Source organism: Amblyomma mixtum, chromosome 3, assembly GCF_055824585.1.
Source record: "Amblyomma mixtum isolate Tamu chromosome 3, ASM5582458v1, whole genome shotgun sequence".
Lineage (NCBI taxonomy): Eukaryota > Metazoa > Arthropoda > Arachnida > Ixodida > Ixodidae > Amblyomma > Amblyomma mixtum.
The window spans coordinates 395,851,137-395,868,038 of NC_143014.1; the positions used below are offsets into that span (position 1 = coordinate 395,851,137).

Below are 16,902 nucleotides of genomic sequence, written 5' to 3' on the forward strand. Positions count from 1 at the left end.
GTGTGACGTCATGTATCACGTGATTTGGAGGCGCACAACCACAGCGACGGCGCGAGGTGGGCCCCCGTGTCTCCACTGTCGTGACGTCATCGTGTCACGTGGTGTGACGTCATGTATCACGTGATTTGGAGGCACACAACCACAGCGACGGCGCGAGGTGGGCCCCCGTTTCTCCACTGCCGTGACGTCATCGTGTCACGTGGTGTGGCATCATCGTGTCACGTGATTTGGAGGCGCACAACCACAGCGACAGCGCAAGGTGGGCCCCCGTTTCTCTACTGTCGTGACGTCATCGTGTCACGTGGTGTGACGTCATGTATCACGTGATTTGGAGGCGCATAACCACGGTGAAGGGCTGAAGTGGTAGCTAAAGTAGTATGCTTCGCATAAAAACAACTTATTTTCTTCAACGCGGCGCACGCCTTGATATCGTCCGCCTGTATCTACTCGCACCACTTGCGCCCTGCAAGGCCACTGTTACTTACACACCTGCGTAGGTACATCCGCAGGCCAGAAGCTACACCACTCCACGGTATTGCTGCCTCCGCCGCCGCATCTGCCTTCCTTTCTACCTTCTTGGCCCTTATTGGATGTCCGTGTACAATCGTCAGGGTGCTCGACATGCTGTTCAAGTGATCTGCCTTTGATGAGATTCTGCCCCTTCTCGGCATGACTCGCCTGCGCACCACCGCGTACCACACCAGGTTGCAGCGCTCAAATAAACATGAAAACGAAAGGATATTCAGACACAATGCAATGCAATAAACGAAACGCAAAGTGATTGTTTCATGCCTTCCGGCGTTGCCTCGGCTTATGTAATCGAATTAAATCAACTGAATTGGCTATAGCTATTCGCAGGGACTGAATAACAATCTGCAGGGCTTCTCATCATCGCAACATAGTAGGCGACGGCATAGCTCTTCGCGATGCAGCATCAGCTGCTCTTTCAGACACGGTAGATATTGAACATGCTTCATTTGAGAACCTGGACGGACAGACACAGGAAACTCGTGATGCACATGCACAAGCGGAAGCCCTGTTAGCCTGACTCAGAATGAACAGGAAACTCTGAAGACTGAGAATAGGCCATACGTATTGCACGTACAGTCGCGGGTAAAAAAGATTAACACATGTGACGGAACACCAGAGCGCCGGAAAGACAACGCGTGGCGCTGCGGGTGGCGAAGAGGCTGATAACGAAAGTGCCGGGCCGTTCGAATTCTACAGTATTAGGGGGGTTCAGCGGACTGCCACGGACAGCAAAATTACTGGCTAAAAGCAGCGCTATCATCTCTTGTTCCCGCGAGTTCCTTTTGCCAACCATCGCGGACATAAAAAACAGTAATAAAAAGAAGCCATCTTTGCTCATGATAACCGAGCCAAAATAAATGCCGCAAGCACAGTCACGTAGGGTCGGCACTTCAACGCTCGGGCGGTGCACGCTTGATAAAGCTTACTTCCTGCCGTCCCCCCCTAGGCTGCAAACATGGAAACGGCCCGTTAGGCAGGTCTGCGTACCGCAGCGCCGCGTGGTGAGATATACGAATTCTGATCGCCAATGATCTGTGCTAATATTTTTCGCTGGCGACTGTACATGAGCCTCCTTCTACTCGTGCTAGAACCGCAGGTTGCGGACCTTCCCTTTCGGGTCCTACACGCCCGTCTGGAGTTCCCTGTGCTATGCAACATTACATTATTCCCAAGTGCATTCCCGAGTGAAAAGTACATTCCCAAATGCAACGTAATCGGCCCAATATTGCAAATGGATGGTTTCACTCTGTTCTTTTGTAGGACCGCCCTTTGCCAACATATTTCCAGCATTGGGCCGATTGCCTTAGCCGCTGGGGTTTCCCCTTGTTGAGACGCGGGCTCTCAGTTGCCGTCGGGACGCGGGTCCGCTGTCGCCGACCAGCCGGAGCAATGAAGAGACGGGGGGTTTAAGGAGCAGCGTGGAAAAAAAGGTATATGTATTTACATATTTACAAGTAGCGAGAAGCACGATACATGGCACGATGTATCTCAACAGGAAAAAGACACAGACACAGGAGACGGGAGCCCTTAAATAGAGTCGGCACAGACTCCCGCCCCTTTTCGTCCAATCAGGAGTGTCCTGTTGGCTGATTGGCCGGCAAGGCTTGAACGCCAACCCGGGTAGCGTTCCCGTAGCTGTCCGGCCCGAACGCACAACGCGCTCCACGATGACGACGCGCAGGCTCGGAGAGACGCCGGCTTGGACGCCGTCCTTGGGGAGCGTCTCTGTAGCTCACCGGCCGAACGCGCAACACTGGGAGCGTTCCGGTGTTAGAAATTCACGTTCACAACAGCTCGACCCCGCCCGGAAAATCGTGCACGAAGGGAAGAGGTCCGCAGCCACTTCGCGAAGTGCCGAAGTCGGGGCTTGTCTTTGTCCGCCGGCCGTCATCTGCTCGCCAACCGGTCTCTTCAGGTCTGGAAGGGAGGTGGTCTGGACCGGACACAACAGCAGCCAGCAAATGCCCTTCCATCTCCCCAGGGATCTGCCAGGCTTCTATCTTACCAACAATTTCGCTGACAGGCGACAGGTTCAATCGCGAGTGCACTGTCGCATCACAGACTTCTTCGCGAGTAGAAAAAAAGAAGACTACAAAACAGAAGTAACAGCCCGTCCAAATCCCTTCTATTCCTTCCCCTTTTCAGAAGCATCGGCTTAAGCCATCTGCGTTGGCGTTTGCCTTTCCTTTTTTGTACTGAACCTCGAAGCTGAATTGCTGCAGAGCAAGGCTCCAGCGCAGGAGGCGACCATTTTTGCCCGACATGCGTTCTAGCCAGGTTGAGGACAGTGGTCCGTTTGTACGATGAACTTCGTACCAGACACGTAGCAGGCAAGTTTTTGTATCGCCCACACCAGGCACGCGCATTCCTTTTCAGAAGCGCTGTGTGCTTCTTCCCTGGCAGTGAGCTTCCTGCTTACATAAAGGATTGGGTGTTCGTTCCCTTGATCATCGGTCTGGCAAAGCACAGCACCCATTCCCCTGTTGCTCGCGTCACACTGGATTATGAACTGTTTTGTATAATCCGGGGACTTTAACACGGGATCCTTCCTCAGGGATTCCTTTAGAGTTAGAAAGGACTTTTCTTTCACGCGGTTCCAGGCGACGCGCTCTGGTTCAGTTTTGCGCAAAGCGTTGGTGAGAGCGCTAGCGATGTCCGAGTACCGCGGGATGTATTGCGGGTAGTGCCCTACAAGACTGAGAAAGGCTCTCACATCATCCTTTGTTTTCGGTGGAGGGCACGTTGAAATGGCGAGCAGCCTTACCTTAGAGCTACGCATGTCTGTCTCCCTGCGATTGTCTCTCCATTTTCTACGGGAGGAACAAGACGAGAACGATTTGCTTTCTCTTGCTGTCTTGTCCCTTTCCTTACGCCTTGCGCGCCAGACGCGACTTTCCATTTCGCGTGCGTAACGCTTCCGGTGGAACCGTCCTTTCTTTTTCTTTGTTCGTGGTGGCAAGTGACACCTTTCAGAAGTGTTTAATTTCTTGCGCACCCTTCCTTTTCGCTCGGTGTGAGGTTCGCACCTATCCGGTCTTTTGATTTTGCGTCTACTAAATGGAGCTATCTTAGCTCGGGGCTTTCTATCGCGATACCTATGCTTGTCCTGATAACGACAAAACAACAGCCCCTTTCTTTTTAGCACCGTGACACTCTTCAGCCGCGCCCTGCGCGGTCGCAGACCGACAGTAGCTTTAGCAAAACCGAAGGTCTTAAGTGCGCGTTGACCCCTGCGAGCTCCAGACGCCGCGCAACAATGATTCGTACCGCCCTCGGCCGCGCGTCTCCGACAACTGAGCAGTACTTTAAAAGTTGAATGCGAAGGGGGAAAGATCGAATACGAAAAAAAATGCCTGGGTGCCTTCCTTTCTCAGTTCCTGAACACCCTTCCTTTCCTTTTTTTCCCAGGCGCGCGTTCTGCTGCGTTCTTTCACGCGGTGGCAGTGCGCGCTTGTTAGTGGCCCACTGCGCGTTTCACTCCTCGTGCAAAAACTTCTGCAGTGTCGCCACAATGGGGCAGGTGGCTTTTGCGTTCTTTGAAACCATCTAGTCAATTTGGCCTGCGTGCGGTGCCTATCGCATCTGGAGTGCCGTGGTGAAAGTCTTGCACGATTACATTGTCGACGTGCCTTCACCCTTATGACGTTTTTGGCCCGTCCTTTGTCCTTTCTCTGTGGACTACAACTTGGCTTGGCTCTCCTTGCACGCAGCCGCTTTTCGGAAACTGCCCTAGCAGTTCTTTCTTGCACACCTCCCTTTCTCGTGGTGCCCTCACCCTTCACATCCGCTTTTTGACTCAGCATCGAGCCGCCTTTCCCATCTGAATTTAAACTATCGGCTCGCGCTTTCGAAGAGTCACTGCACGTCGTAGCCACAAATTGTTCCGACTGCACTTTACTTTCCGCTGAGTCTAGCAGCCTGCTCTCCTGAGGATTGCTATCCGACCCCATGAAACTAACTACCTGGCCCGCAACTCTATCTGAACCACACTCTTTGGCTAACGTTGCGTTCTGGCCTGGGGTTTCAGCGAAGCACTCAGGTGACTCACGGTCACTCAGATTACAGCAAAGCGTCTCCAATAAATGGCTACTATTGCTCACCAGCCGCATCGAAGGAGCGTCTCCTTTGAATCCTTCACTGCGTTGGCCTGTGAGCTCACTACTCTCTTCCTGAGAGATAACAACTGACTCACTTATAAAAGCAACATCTACTTCTGGGCTTAAACCTTCCCTGCCGTTACTTCCCTGAGCAACGGTTGTGTCCCCAGCTGACCAAGCGGGGTTCCTAGGCTGGTCGCTGACATACAGATGGGAGCGCTGCCCCCTTTTATCACTTCGGACTTTAGCGTCCGCCTCTCCTTTTGGACGGTCGTCCCCTTTTACTGCTCCGGCATTCTTAAAAACTGGCTTCGCGCCTGTTTCGTCTGCTCTATGCCTAGCGGGGTACCGTTGCTTGTACCTGTTGCTTGTACCACGACTTTCAAGCAACACGCGGCGTGACGCATACTCTTCCGCGAGTTCCGCAGCCTTCTCGACAGTGTTTACCTCGGCCCTGTCGAGAATACACCAACGCATTCGATCCGGAATTGTGTCATAAAACTGCTCTAGACACATGCATTCCACGACCTTCCCTGCGTCCCCGTGAACGCCTGCACTCTTTAACCATTCCACTAAGTTTGTTTTCAAGTTATAACCAAACTCGAGGTAAGATTCTTCTTTAGACTTAGTGGCGTTTCTGAAACGCTGGCGAAAAGCCTCGGCAGACAGGCGGTACTTCTTTAGGAGGCTTGCCTTCACGGTCTCATAGTCCTCCGATTCTTCTGCACTCAGTCTCCCGATCGCGTCCGCTACCTTACACGGCAACAGGGTCAATAGTTGCTGTGGCCACCCATCTTTCCCAAGATTGTTTTTTTCGCATGTCCTTTCAAAGTTCACCAAAAAAATACCAATGTCCTCGCCTAGCTGGAAGGGTTGCATGAAATCTTTAATTTTGATTGTTTCCCTTCCTCCTGGGCTGGGGGATGGTGGCTGAGCGACGCCGGCTTCGGCTCTTTTCGACTCCGCGTCCAGTTTCCTTTGATCAATTTCCTGCTGTCGGCGTGCTAACTCGAGCTCCTTCTCTCGAAGCTGAAGCTCGCGATCGCGTTGCTTCTGTTCCAGCTCGCGCTGTTCCTTCTCAGCTGCTTCCCTTTCCTTCTCAGCCGCTTCCCGTTTCTCTTCAGCTGCTTTCCTTTCCTTAATCAATTCCCATGTCTCGATAAGCTCTTCATCGTCCGCACCGCAAGATATTATTGCCTCTATGATTTGCGGTTTCCGCGCGGCCTTCCCAAGTTCAACCCCTAATTCTTTGCTGATCAAAATTAGATCCGGCTTTTGCAAAGATTTCAGGTCCATGATGCGCTCAGACACTCGACCGGTCCCCTATCTCTTCTTAGCAATGCGTACAACAATCAGTACTCACAGCACTGCCAAAGAAAGCCTGCCAGCATTGACGCTAAATTCAAAAGCCTGGCAAAATACCTCAGGGAAGGAAGGTCGGACACTCACAGAGCCGCGATCATGGGGTCCACCAACGTGGGAGCTCTTGCAACTGCGAACGCTGCTAGGCGATGCGAAGAGCTGACTTCGATCCCAGCGCTGCCATCCAGTTGTTGAGACGCGGGCTCTCAGTTGCCGTCGGGACGCGGGTCCGCTGTCGCCGACCAGCCGGAGCAATGAAGAGACGGGGGGTTTAAGGAGCAGCGTGGAAAAAAAGGTATATGTATTTACATATTTACAAGTAGCGAGAAGCACGATACATGGCACGATGTATCTCAACAGGAAAAAGACGCAGACACAGGAGACGGGAGCCCTTAAATAGAGTCGGCACAGACTCCCGCCCCTTTTCGTCCAATCAGGAGCGTCCTGTTGGCTGATTGGCCGGCAAGGCTTGAACGCCAACCCGGGTAGCGTTCCCGTAGCTGTCCGGCCCGAACGCACAACGCGCTCCACGATGACGACGCGCAGGCTCGGAGAGACGCCGGCTTGGACGCCGTCCTTGGGGAGCGTCTCTGTAGCTCACCGGCCGAACGCGCAACACTGGGAGCGTTCCGGTGTTAGAAATTCACGTTCACAACACCCTCCAGGCCGCCGTAGTTGCTCAGTGGTAATGGCGCTCAGCTGCTAACCCGAAACCCGCGGATTCGATCCCTGCCCCGGCGTTTGAATTTCGGTGCAGGCGAAATTCCAGAGACCCGTGCATTGTGCTGCGATGTCAGTGGATGTTAAACATTCCCAGGTGATGGAAATTTCCGGAGCCCTTGACTACGGTGTCCCTCATAGCCTTAGTCCCTTTGGGACGTTAAACTCCTGCAATCCACAAACATTTCACCGGTGGGGGCATATGGCAGTGTTGAGCGCACACTTGTGCAGGTGATCATTCGGTTTAGACCGTGTGTAAATCTTTTTACGTGATGTAAATTTTTTTATTTAGTACAGGTTACCATCTTTAAGCACTTATCCATCCACACGCAGCGCTTCATCAATGTCATCATTCTCTCTCTCAGAAAGGTGCTTGACTGACTCTGACATGTGCCCGGAGTCTCAGTAACTTTGCGTAAGTAAGAGGTGCCCACTGAAGCTGTTGGGCAAACAACAGAACACTATCGCTAAGTTTCAAAAATCTTTTAACGTTCGATACTCTTAATGCGATATGCTGACCCGAAAGACGCGGGTTCGATCCCGGCTGCGGCGGCTGAATTTCTATGGAGGCGAAATTCTAGAGGCCCGTGTGCTTTGTGACGTCAGTGCACGTTAAAGAACCCCAGGTGGTCGAACTTTCCGGAGCCCTTCACTACGGCGTCCCTCATAGCCTGAGTTGCTTCGGGACGTTAAACCCCAATAAAACAAAACAACAAAACAAAAATTAATGCGACAGCATTCAGGTTCTCATCTCGCAAAGAAGTTACGGCTTCTCTCTCACGAAATTCTACGACTGGTCGAGAGAGGTCACGTGACCTCGTGACGTCATCCACACCTGGCCACTATGGCACGTGGCACCCTCCTGCTGGGTTGTGGGTCACCTGCCCGCCGTGGTACGTGGCTGTGAAGTCAATTGAAATAAATTCGATGCAATTGGCTAATGCTCGTGTGGCCTGTGCATGAGCCGTGCGGGAGCTGGGAAAGAGAAACCTGGGTCTCTCAAGCCCGGCGGGTGGCTGTGCTTGAAGCACTCACCTGCCGGGTAGTGGCTCATCGCATAACCGCTGCACCACCGCGGAAGCAGTGGTATGAGGACTCCCTGCGTCCTATGAATGCGATCGAGAGGGTCGTGACGTCATTAACGGATAGACTAATAATCACAGGACACAGCCAAACAGCCAAACTTGAAAGTTGTATTCAAGTCGGCTAACCCTGGAAAATATATTAAAGGTCAACTCCGTTTTTTTTTTAATAAATTGAGTTGATAATCACAGCCCATACCATAGAGTGCCCTCACTCCGGTGGAGAAAACCGTTTTTCAAAATACCAAGTAGGAGTGTTAAAAAGAGCAAAAACCAGGGAACCGAAATCGGAACTGGGTTTCCATAAAAAGATTACGTGACGACTGACTGTATCATGGACGTCAGGGATACTGTCATAGAACCTGTCGTGTCCGCGTTGATTGGCCAAACTGGCGACTGTAGGTGAGAGGTTAGATCACTAGTTTGACGAAATGACGAAAAACCAGCTCGAAATTCTGTCCAGCATATGCATCCAGTGACGTCACACACACAAGGTTGCCCGCAAAATCTCCCCGATTGAGGCCACGAAGCGGGAAATTTAAAAAGTTGTCCTCCCCGCAGCGAAATTCGGCACAAATATCAGAAAACTGCCTAGAGCGGAATGAAAAGGCTTCAGTAAAATCAGAGGAGGTAGAAAAAACGCGGCTCTTGCTCTTTAAATCGGTTTCGTAGGGGAGTAAGGTGGATCAGAGGCTAAGAGTAGTATAATCCCAGGTAGTAATCTTATGCGAAATACTCAAACATTCTATAGGTGATGACTCATGCATGCCATATAAGTTTGGAGGAAAAATCGGAAGAATGTTAGACACTTAATGTATAGAGTATAGTCGGGAACCTAAATTCCATCACAGCAATTCACACATCTACTAAGCTACCAAGCTACACTTCAAGCGTTTCATTGAAAACTAATCTCTCATGACGAACGCCCACCCCTCATGTAAAACCCCTGCAGAGGGCCATTTGAGGTGTTGAAAATAAATTAATAATAAAAAGGCTCAGCCGCATATCTAAAGTGCCTGTTTAAGACAGTTCAAAACACCCAGCTCGCGCCTTCACCACTGGCACTCCGCCGATGTATCATGTTCATTAATCTAAATAGCTACTCACCTCTAAAACAGAGGGACCACGATTACTTTTTTTTCTTATTTAGAATGCAACTTTCGTGACTGCGGGTGCTACGGGAGCCACGGGCAATCGGAAAGCATTTCTCCTGCGAATAGAGTAGACATTTGCGATGGAACGCAGAGCCAAACTCACGACACTCCTAACTTCGACACAGAGGACGAATGCCCCGCTTGAATCTTCAGCATTAACGTTCATTCCCATTAAGACCTTTCCGGCCGTGAAGGCGCCTGTTATTAAGTGGAGTTGTTTTTGTGCACGTAAACACGTCTTCGCTGCGGCGGCATGATAGCATTTGTCTGTTAAGCGTTCAACATTGCTAATCGCAGCGCTGGAACAATGCAGGAAGAACACGGAATAAATTTTCGCGTGCTGAATGGGTTAAAGTTATTCGAGAAATTCAGCGCTTCTGTGCCAGTGTGATGGAGGGCTCTAAGATTGGATTTGTAGCCAGTCATAGGGGATTCTTAGTCGGTTTTGAAAAGAGTGCTCCCTGTTTGAATGTGGTCAGTCATTATCGAATAAAAATGCTCGTTTTTTTATTCTGTAATTATAGAGCTAAGAATAGAATCAATTAAAAGTTTGATGGAACCTAGAAGTGAATTGTCAAGGAAAGAAGCGCAAACAATTTTTCTTTACGCGCTTTCCGTGGTACTCATTAATTTGTTTATTAAGCGCACAGAAACTCATGTGCTAATTTTACTAGTATGATTGACAAAGCTCGTATGAAAGCAGGTTATTCAGTAGTTATCAGCAAAAATATCTCATGAGTGCAAACCCTACAATGCGTTTCGAAGTACAAAATGTTTGACTTTTGATCCCTTGATCTTAACGCGAAGATGCACGATGTATGAGCAGTGGTCAGGGCTCCGCAAAAAGCGTTCGGTGGACACCTCAATCGCAGTGAAGGAAGGAATAAGAGAAGAGATAAGCGCGCCGTAGTGCAGACAACCGAAATAAACTGGAAAGCTGCACTAGGCAGGCAAAATTCTAGACCGGTTGGTTTTCGTATCGAAGGAGTGACGAGTGCTTTTGCAAGAGTTAATAACCGACGTCTCTATTTCCTTCCCTGGCGATAAACTTTTACTGTGTTAGGACATCTAGCCGCTCTACTCGGGTGTCAGCGGTGTCCGTCTGTGCGAATCCTCTGATTAGGAATTGTAACTGGATGACTGGACCAGTAGTAACTTCAGCAACGTAGGCCGAAGAAGTAGCCATTGCCTTCGCTCTCAAGGACGACAGCGCAGACACAACAATTAGCAACTCTAAGATTGCGACCCAAAATTACAACAAAGGACTGATTTGCTCTGCAGCCGCAGGACTAATCAACACAGGCGAACGATTAGCCTCATAGAAAATAATTTGGTCCCTGCACACGAGGAAAATGCGGGAAACGGGAAGGTGAACCGATATGCCCGAGCTCTAGCAAACCGATAGGGACGCGGGTGTGTGTCGGAGTCCCACATCAACGAATATTTCACTCACCCGGAAATGACGAATCAACTCCGTGAGACGCGGAAATTTTACCCTGCACCTCACCCGGAACTTACCAGACAACAGGGCAGAAATTTACGTAGAGCTCAAGCTAATACAGTCACGACCCCCAGCTTCTCTCCAAAATTACCACACAACCCATCGATCCCAACTGCTTACATTGCGGCAATATAGCAACAGACGAACGCATCCAATGAGTCTGTGAGTAAAATCCACCTGCAAAAGACCTTCTGCCGGCTCCCTTCCGGGAAGCCTGGCTTAGGCTCCTGAAGGAGTGGGACAGGAACCATCAAGCCAAACTTGCGGACCGGGTGGGAAAGGTCGCCCTCCGTTAGGGGGACATTAATCCCACCTCATTGATCTTTGAAATCAGTAAAGCTTCTCCAATCCATTCAGTGGACACCAGAATCGCTCTGCGATTAGGCGGTGCCGTCCACCTACAAATTGAGGCAGTTATGCGTCTTTGCTTTCGCAGCGTAGAAGTTGGGACTCAGCACCAAGCGTTCGGTGGACACCTCAGCCGCTATGTGAGGGCTGCAATCAAGCAGAGAATGAAAGGAGAGAGAAATGCGTCGAAGTGCAGGGCTCAAGATAAATTTCGGCTACTTGGGGTTCTTTAACGTCCTATCACCGACGAATGAAACGTGAACAAGAGAATCGAAACATCGGCTGCAGAACTGAATGATTTTACAATAGTCGGATGCAGAGGAAGAACCAAGCGGCGGACTCAACCGCCGACCGTCCATTTTTGTTGCGAAAGCAACGCTACGCGAGTCGCCGAGGCATTTCGCGGAGCTTAGGCAAGGCCATACTGCGCATGCGCGAGGAGCAGTGTCTCCACACGGCGCACAGCTGGCGCGCCGCCGCCGTCGCTGCACGGGTGACTCAGAGGTGCCGCCGCCGTGCTCGCCAGTTGCGCATGCGCAGTACGGCGCATAGCTAGCGTGCCGGTTGTAGTAGTAGAAGACTTCATTGACAAGGAAAACAAAAGACTCGAGGAGAAATATACTCCACTGGCCTTGGCAGCCGCTCTAGCCTGCGGAACGAGTGAGCAGGCCAGAGCGGCTGCAAAGGCCAGTGGAGTTGCGTGCCGGGGCCGCCGCCGCCGCCGCGCGCTCTCCATCGCCTCTCTCTCTATCTCCTCGTTGCTTTCGCAATCCTCCAGGTTTAAGCAGAGCTAAACCACTGCCAATTTTTTTATCTTCAGCTCGCACTTCGCGGTCTAAGAACCATAAGCGATCGCACAAGGGAAGCGGAAACTTTTGACGAATTCCGTTTAAACTGTACCGCTCGCTGGAGAACGCTTGGATCATTTCAAAGGAGTCGCTTTAGATGAGGCAGGGACAATCTGCGTCTGGCTACGATTTTTGGTCAACGCCGAGAGCAAGGAGCAACTTTGACGGAGAGTGGTCAGTCCCATCCCTTTCCATGGAGTGAACCATGGACACGATTGGCGAACGTTGTTTGCAAAGGTTATTTAATAGCGGAGATTTTATTCAAAAAGATGATATGATGTACTAAAAAAGAAATGGTGAAGCTTCTCTAAATCAGCACGGTGGGCGAGCACAAAGTACCGCAATTTCTAGACCATAGTCCGCACCGGTGACGCAAAATTTAACCTTTTAAACATGTGTAGTCCGCGGACTGTTGTGCAGAAATTAAGGTACCTTCTTCAACGTTTACTAGTGGTAACGTCGTCAGGGGCCTTTGTCAGAAACAAATAGCGATTACAGAAAAATTATTAATCGCGGATCTCTGAGGCTGGAGCATACTCTCCGTACGCTTGCAAACTGCGATCACAGTTTTCTTTCTGACATCCCGCGTTTGAATCAAGTGGCCAAAAAAAATGTTGTTTCTTGAAAAATCAACCTGTTTCACCAATAAAGACGTCTTTTGCTATTGCCGCCACCGGTTTCTAAGGTTACGTGTTTAAAGAAGTTGTTTAAAGTCAAGTGCAGGCTTTATTTACTCATAATGCAGTTCATAAGGGAAGGAAATGAAACAATCACAGCAATGATTACCAAGAACTGCTATGTCGTTTCAGCCGTTTCCCTTTAGGCACGCATTTACACTGCAAATCACTTTGAAAAAGTGAGAATGAACAACTAATGAACCATCACTCGGGGACAGCTGCGTGGAGGCCCTCTCATGCTACACCTGTGAAGGCATGTGCCAATACCACCAGAACCGAGAGCCTAAAAGTGCTAGTGAGCAGAAATGCTTAGGTAAACAAGGAACTGGTCACATCGCAAACATGGAAGCCAAAAGTCATACAAACCAAGGAAAGGATAGGGGAATTTTTTTTTGTTTCTTTTGGTGTAGTACTGGTGGTGGCGATTAATACGGGACTTACGGAGGCCTTGTGTTTTTAAGCCACCCGCAGCTTGTGGCAGGATTTACTTGAACTTTCTGTAAAATTATTTAAATGTTTGGAGAGCTATTTTGTCACTGTGACCAACACGAGAAAAAAAAGGGAAAAAAATGCGGCATGACCCGACATATGATGCGAGAATTAAAAAGCTGCTGGATTTTCCCTCGATGGTTACTTTGATGCTTTTACTCTTAACAATGCTTACTCTAAGCTGAGGCTTGAGACACATGAGAGAATTCTTCTGCAGAGCGAAAATGGGCGGAGGCGGTTATATGAGTGGCGGGTGGAGCTTTTGGAGGGTGCAGAGGGGTAGGAAGGCGGATCGAGGGTGGCGATGAGTGGGTGGGCAGATCAAATACAACACCTAAACACAATCGGCCTGATCTTTTACCTACTAAGAATTGAATCACTGGTAACTTTACTTCTACTGTGTGGACTTCATGATGCATAATTACCACACTTTCTTGCAATGCACATAACAAATAAATTAATATTGCATCATTATATTTCTTGGGTAATTGTGGTGTTCTAGTTGTAACAAGCACACAATATCACAATTCTAGCCTTCTTGCGATACATCAACATAGGTGCAGCAAAAATTGGAGCAGCATCAAGTGTATTCATGATATTTATAAGAAACAATGAACAAAGAGTTGCTGATTAGCTCCTCCCGTGAAATTAGCCTGCAGCCAATAGCCAAATCAAATGGTCCAGTTCATGCATTCACCACTCACCGATAAAAATGGTTTTACAGATCAAAGGGCAGCAGGCCTGATGATGTTTGACGTAAAATGATGTTATTCAGCCAATGTTGCTTTGTAAGCAGCAGCATTTCGTTTCTCGCCAGTCACTATCATTAGATGGCACAGTCATAAGACACGACTGTGAACACAGGAACATGAGTCGCCCTACAAACAGCGCCGCCTAGAGTGCGATGCGAGTGAAGTCAAGTGCATGGTTCCCGCGGCTACGATTGTTAGACAATCGAATGCATTCCCTCGGAATACAACCTACGAACAGATTGCCAAACTGTCGCAGCTAGTCGATACTATTAAATGTGATCACAATTTGTTAGGGGGGGGGGGACTTCAACCTGCCTGACATTGACTGGTTACACAGTGATCCCAGAGCTACTGCTTCTGGTAGTTTATATTCTGCTTTTTTTTACTTGATGACCATACGTCTCAGCAAAATGTTTGCATGCCATCACGAAACGATGGCACCGGTCATGTGCTTGATTTATTGTTGTGCAACACTCCCAATTTTGTATCAAATGTGCTCCTCTTGCCTGGTATTAGTGACCACAATGTATTTGTTGCTGACATTAATGTTGAAAATTTGCCCATTATTAAGGAACCCACTAGAAAAGTGTACATACGTTTATAGTAAAGGCAACTTTGATGCTATTAATTCAGCCCTTCAGTGTTTTTATCCAACGTTTGGTACGCTAGCAGACGACGTGAGCACTGAACAGCTATGTAACATCCTTAAAGAAAAGCTGTTTACAGTCAGTGAAACTTTCATCCCGACACGGGTCTTGTCACGCAGGCGATTCAGAGATAAACTATGGTTTAATAAACAACTGCGTATTTTTCTTCGTAGAGTGCGGCATGCGTATCGCAAGACAAAATGAACCGGCTGCGCTAGAGCACGCCTTGAGCTTAATAAACTTGCACGCGAATTCCGAAACAGGCCATTTCGGCAAAGGAATCCTATTTTCAGGACCTTGAACTGAAGCTAATTGACGATCAAAAAGAATTGTGGAGATTTGATAGACGCAATGGTAAAGACAGTGTCTCTATCCCTCCGCTAATAGATCTTGGAGTAATAGTTAATGATGATGCAGAAAAGGCTGAGCTCTTCAGTAGTTACTTTTCTTCAGTCTTCAATCAGAGCTTCTCGCGCACGGTTGATGTGGTTTCCCAGATTGAAGTAGACTTAATGCCAGAAGTCAATTTTAGCGTGATAGGTATTAGAAAACTTCTCAATGGCATTAAAGCAAACAAAGCATGCGGTCCAGACGACTTTCTTGTCGCGTTAATCTCTAAATGTTCATTGATATTGTCCCAATATTTTCTGCTTTTATTCCAAAAGAGTTTGCTTGAAACTGCATTAGCTAATGATTGGAAGATGGCGCTTGTTGTTCCCGTACATAAGAAGGGACCAAAAAACCACGTGGAGAACTACAGACCGGTGTCACTAACAAGTGTAGTGTGCAAAACAATGGAACATATTCTTTATAGTTGCATTATGTCTCATCTCACCAAGTACAGTCTTATTCATCCTAGTCAACACGGATTCCGTCAAGGGTTTCCTTGTTCAACGCAACTGGTTAAATTTACACATGACTTAGCAGTAGCTATCGACAATAGACAACTGATTGATTGTATTTTTCTCGACTTCAGGAAAGCGTTTGACGTTGTTCGTCATGACCTTCTCGTCTCCAAATTGCGAACGTATAAACTTAACGAAAGTATCATTATGTGGATAGCCGAATACCTTTCCCAAAGACGGCAAACCGTGGTGGTTAATGAATGTTCATCTGCTTATGTTGATGTGACTTCAGGAGTGCCCCAGGGTTCAGTTTTGGGTCCTCTTTCGTTTTTGCTTTTTATAAATATTGCTGAAAGTATACAGTCATCTTTCAGAATGTTTGCTGACGACTGTGTGGTCTACAGGGTGATTGATAATGCACGTGATCATGAGCGCTTGCAAAATGATCTGGATACAGTACTGGAATGGTGCACTAAATAAAAGATGTCTCTTAACGTGGAAAAGTGTGTACACGTCACTTTTACAGGAAAGAGGTCATATCAAATAAACACTTATACATTAGGTAGCGCAGATCTAAAAAGCGTTTCAGAACATAAATACCTGGGAGATCTTTTTACGTCAGATCTTAGATGGGCAAAACACATTAACTGCGTAAAGATTAAAGCTGCTCGGGTGTTGGGATTCTTAAGACGCAATTTTAGTCCGCTGCCAAGTAGTCTCAAAGAAAAGTTATATTTTACTAATGTCCGCTCGTTATTAGAATACGCTTGCGTGTGCTGGGATCCGTATACTGCCGAACTTGTTGATGCAATTCAGAAGATACAAAACAGGGCAGTGAGGTTTGTTCACGGTAATTGGAGTAGAAATCTTAGTGTGCGAGAAATTAAAACCAAACTGAAATGGCAGGAGCTGAAGGAGCGCAGGAAAGATTTGAGGTTACAATTTTTTCATAATATATACCACTGTAAAACCGGTATAAGTAGAGATATTCATAAAACCTCCATCTTATATATCAAAAAGGCGTGGCCACTGTCTGAAAGTTCGTGAACTTTCTTTTAAAAGTGACGTCTTGCGTTATTCTTTTTTTGCACGAATGATTAGAAACTGGAACGCTTTTCCACCGAATGTTGTTTCAGTGCTAGCAAATGATGCTTTTTACCAGGTTTTGCGCATGTGATTCCGAAGTGATTTTTGTTGCGATGATGTCCCCCCTGCTGTAATGCCTAAAACAGGCGATGCAGGTAATAAATAAATAAATAATAAATAAATAAATAAATAAACGAAATGCCGGCGATCACATGTCGCCTGCTCCACCTGCTGTTCCCGGCACACTGCGACCACTGATAGGAGCGGCGGGGACATGAAGGGCTGCCTGAACACGTTGGCATGCATCGCGAGGGCATATCCTGTTTAGAGTAGAATGCCAGAATCTCGGACGGCCGTTTTGGTGGATGACCGGAGCGAGATTTAAAAAATCAGGGCGCGTTGGATTTCCCGCCTGCTTACGTACAGTCGCGGGTAAAAAAGATTAGCATAGATCACTGGCGATCAGAATTCGTATATCTCATCACGCGGCGCTGCGGTACGCAGACCTGCCTAACGGGCCGTTTCCATATTTGCAGCCTAGGGGGGGACAGCAGGAAGTAAGCTTTATCAAGCGTGCACCGCCCGAGCGTTGAAGTGCCGGCCCTACGTGACTGTGCTTGCGGCATTTATTTTGGCTCGGTTATCATAAGAAAATATGGCTTCTTTTTATTACTGTTTTTTTATGTCCGCTATGGTTTCTCAAAAGGAACTAGGGGGAACAATAGACGATAACGCTGCTTTTAGCCAATAATTTTGCTGTCCG

At 48.3% G+C, this 16,902-nt stretch overlaps 1 protein-coding gene across 1 annotated transcript in view; it reads right to left on the reverse strand.

Moving 5' to 3' along the window:
* The window catches only part of LOC149357265 (aurora kinase C-like), a 34,167-nt gene extending 26,403 nt beyond the window's left edge, over positions 1-7,764 (reverse strand). Inside the window, exons 1-2 of the mRNA XM_089576551.1 lie at positions 7,746-7,764; positions 5,266-5,321 (exon numbers count right to left, since the gene is read on the reverse strand). Coding sequence (XP_089432677.1) covers positions 5,266-5,321; positions 7,746-7,764 — 75 coding nt within the window. The remainder of the gene's footprint in view (positions 1-5,265; positions 5,322-7,745) is intronic.
* Positions 7,765-16,902: the final 9,138 nt, after the last annotated feature.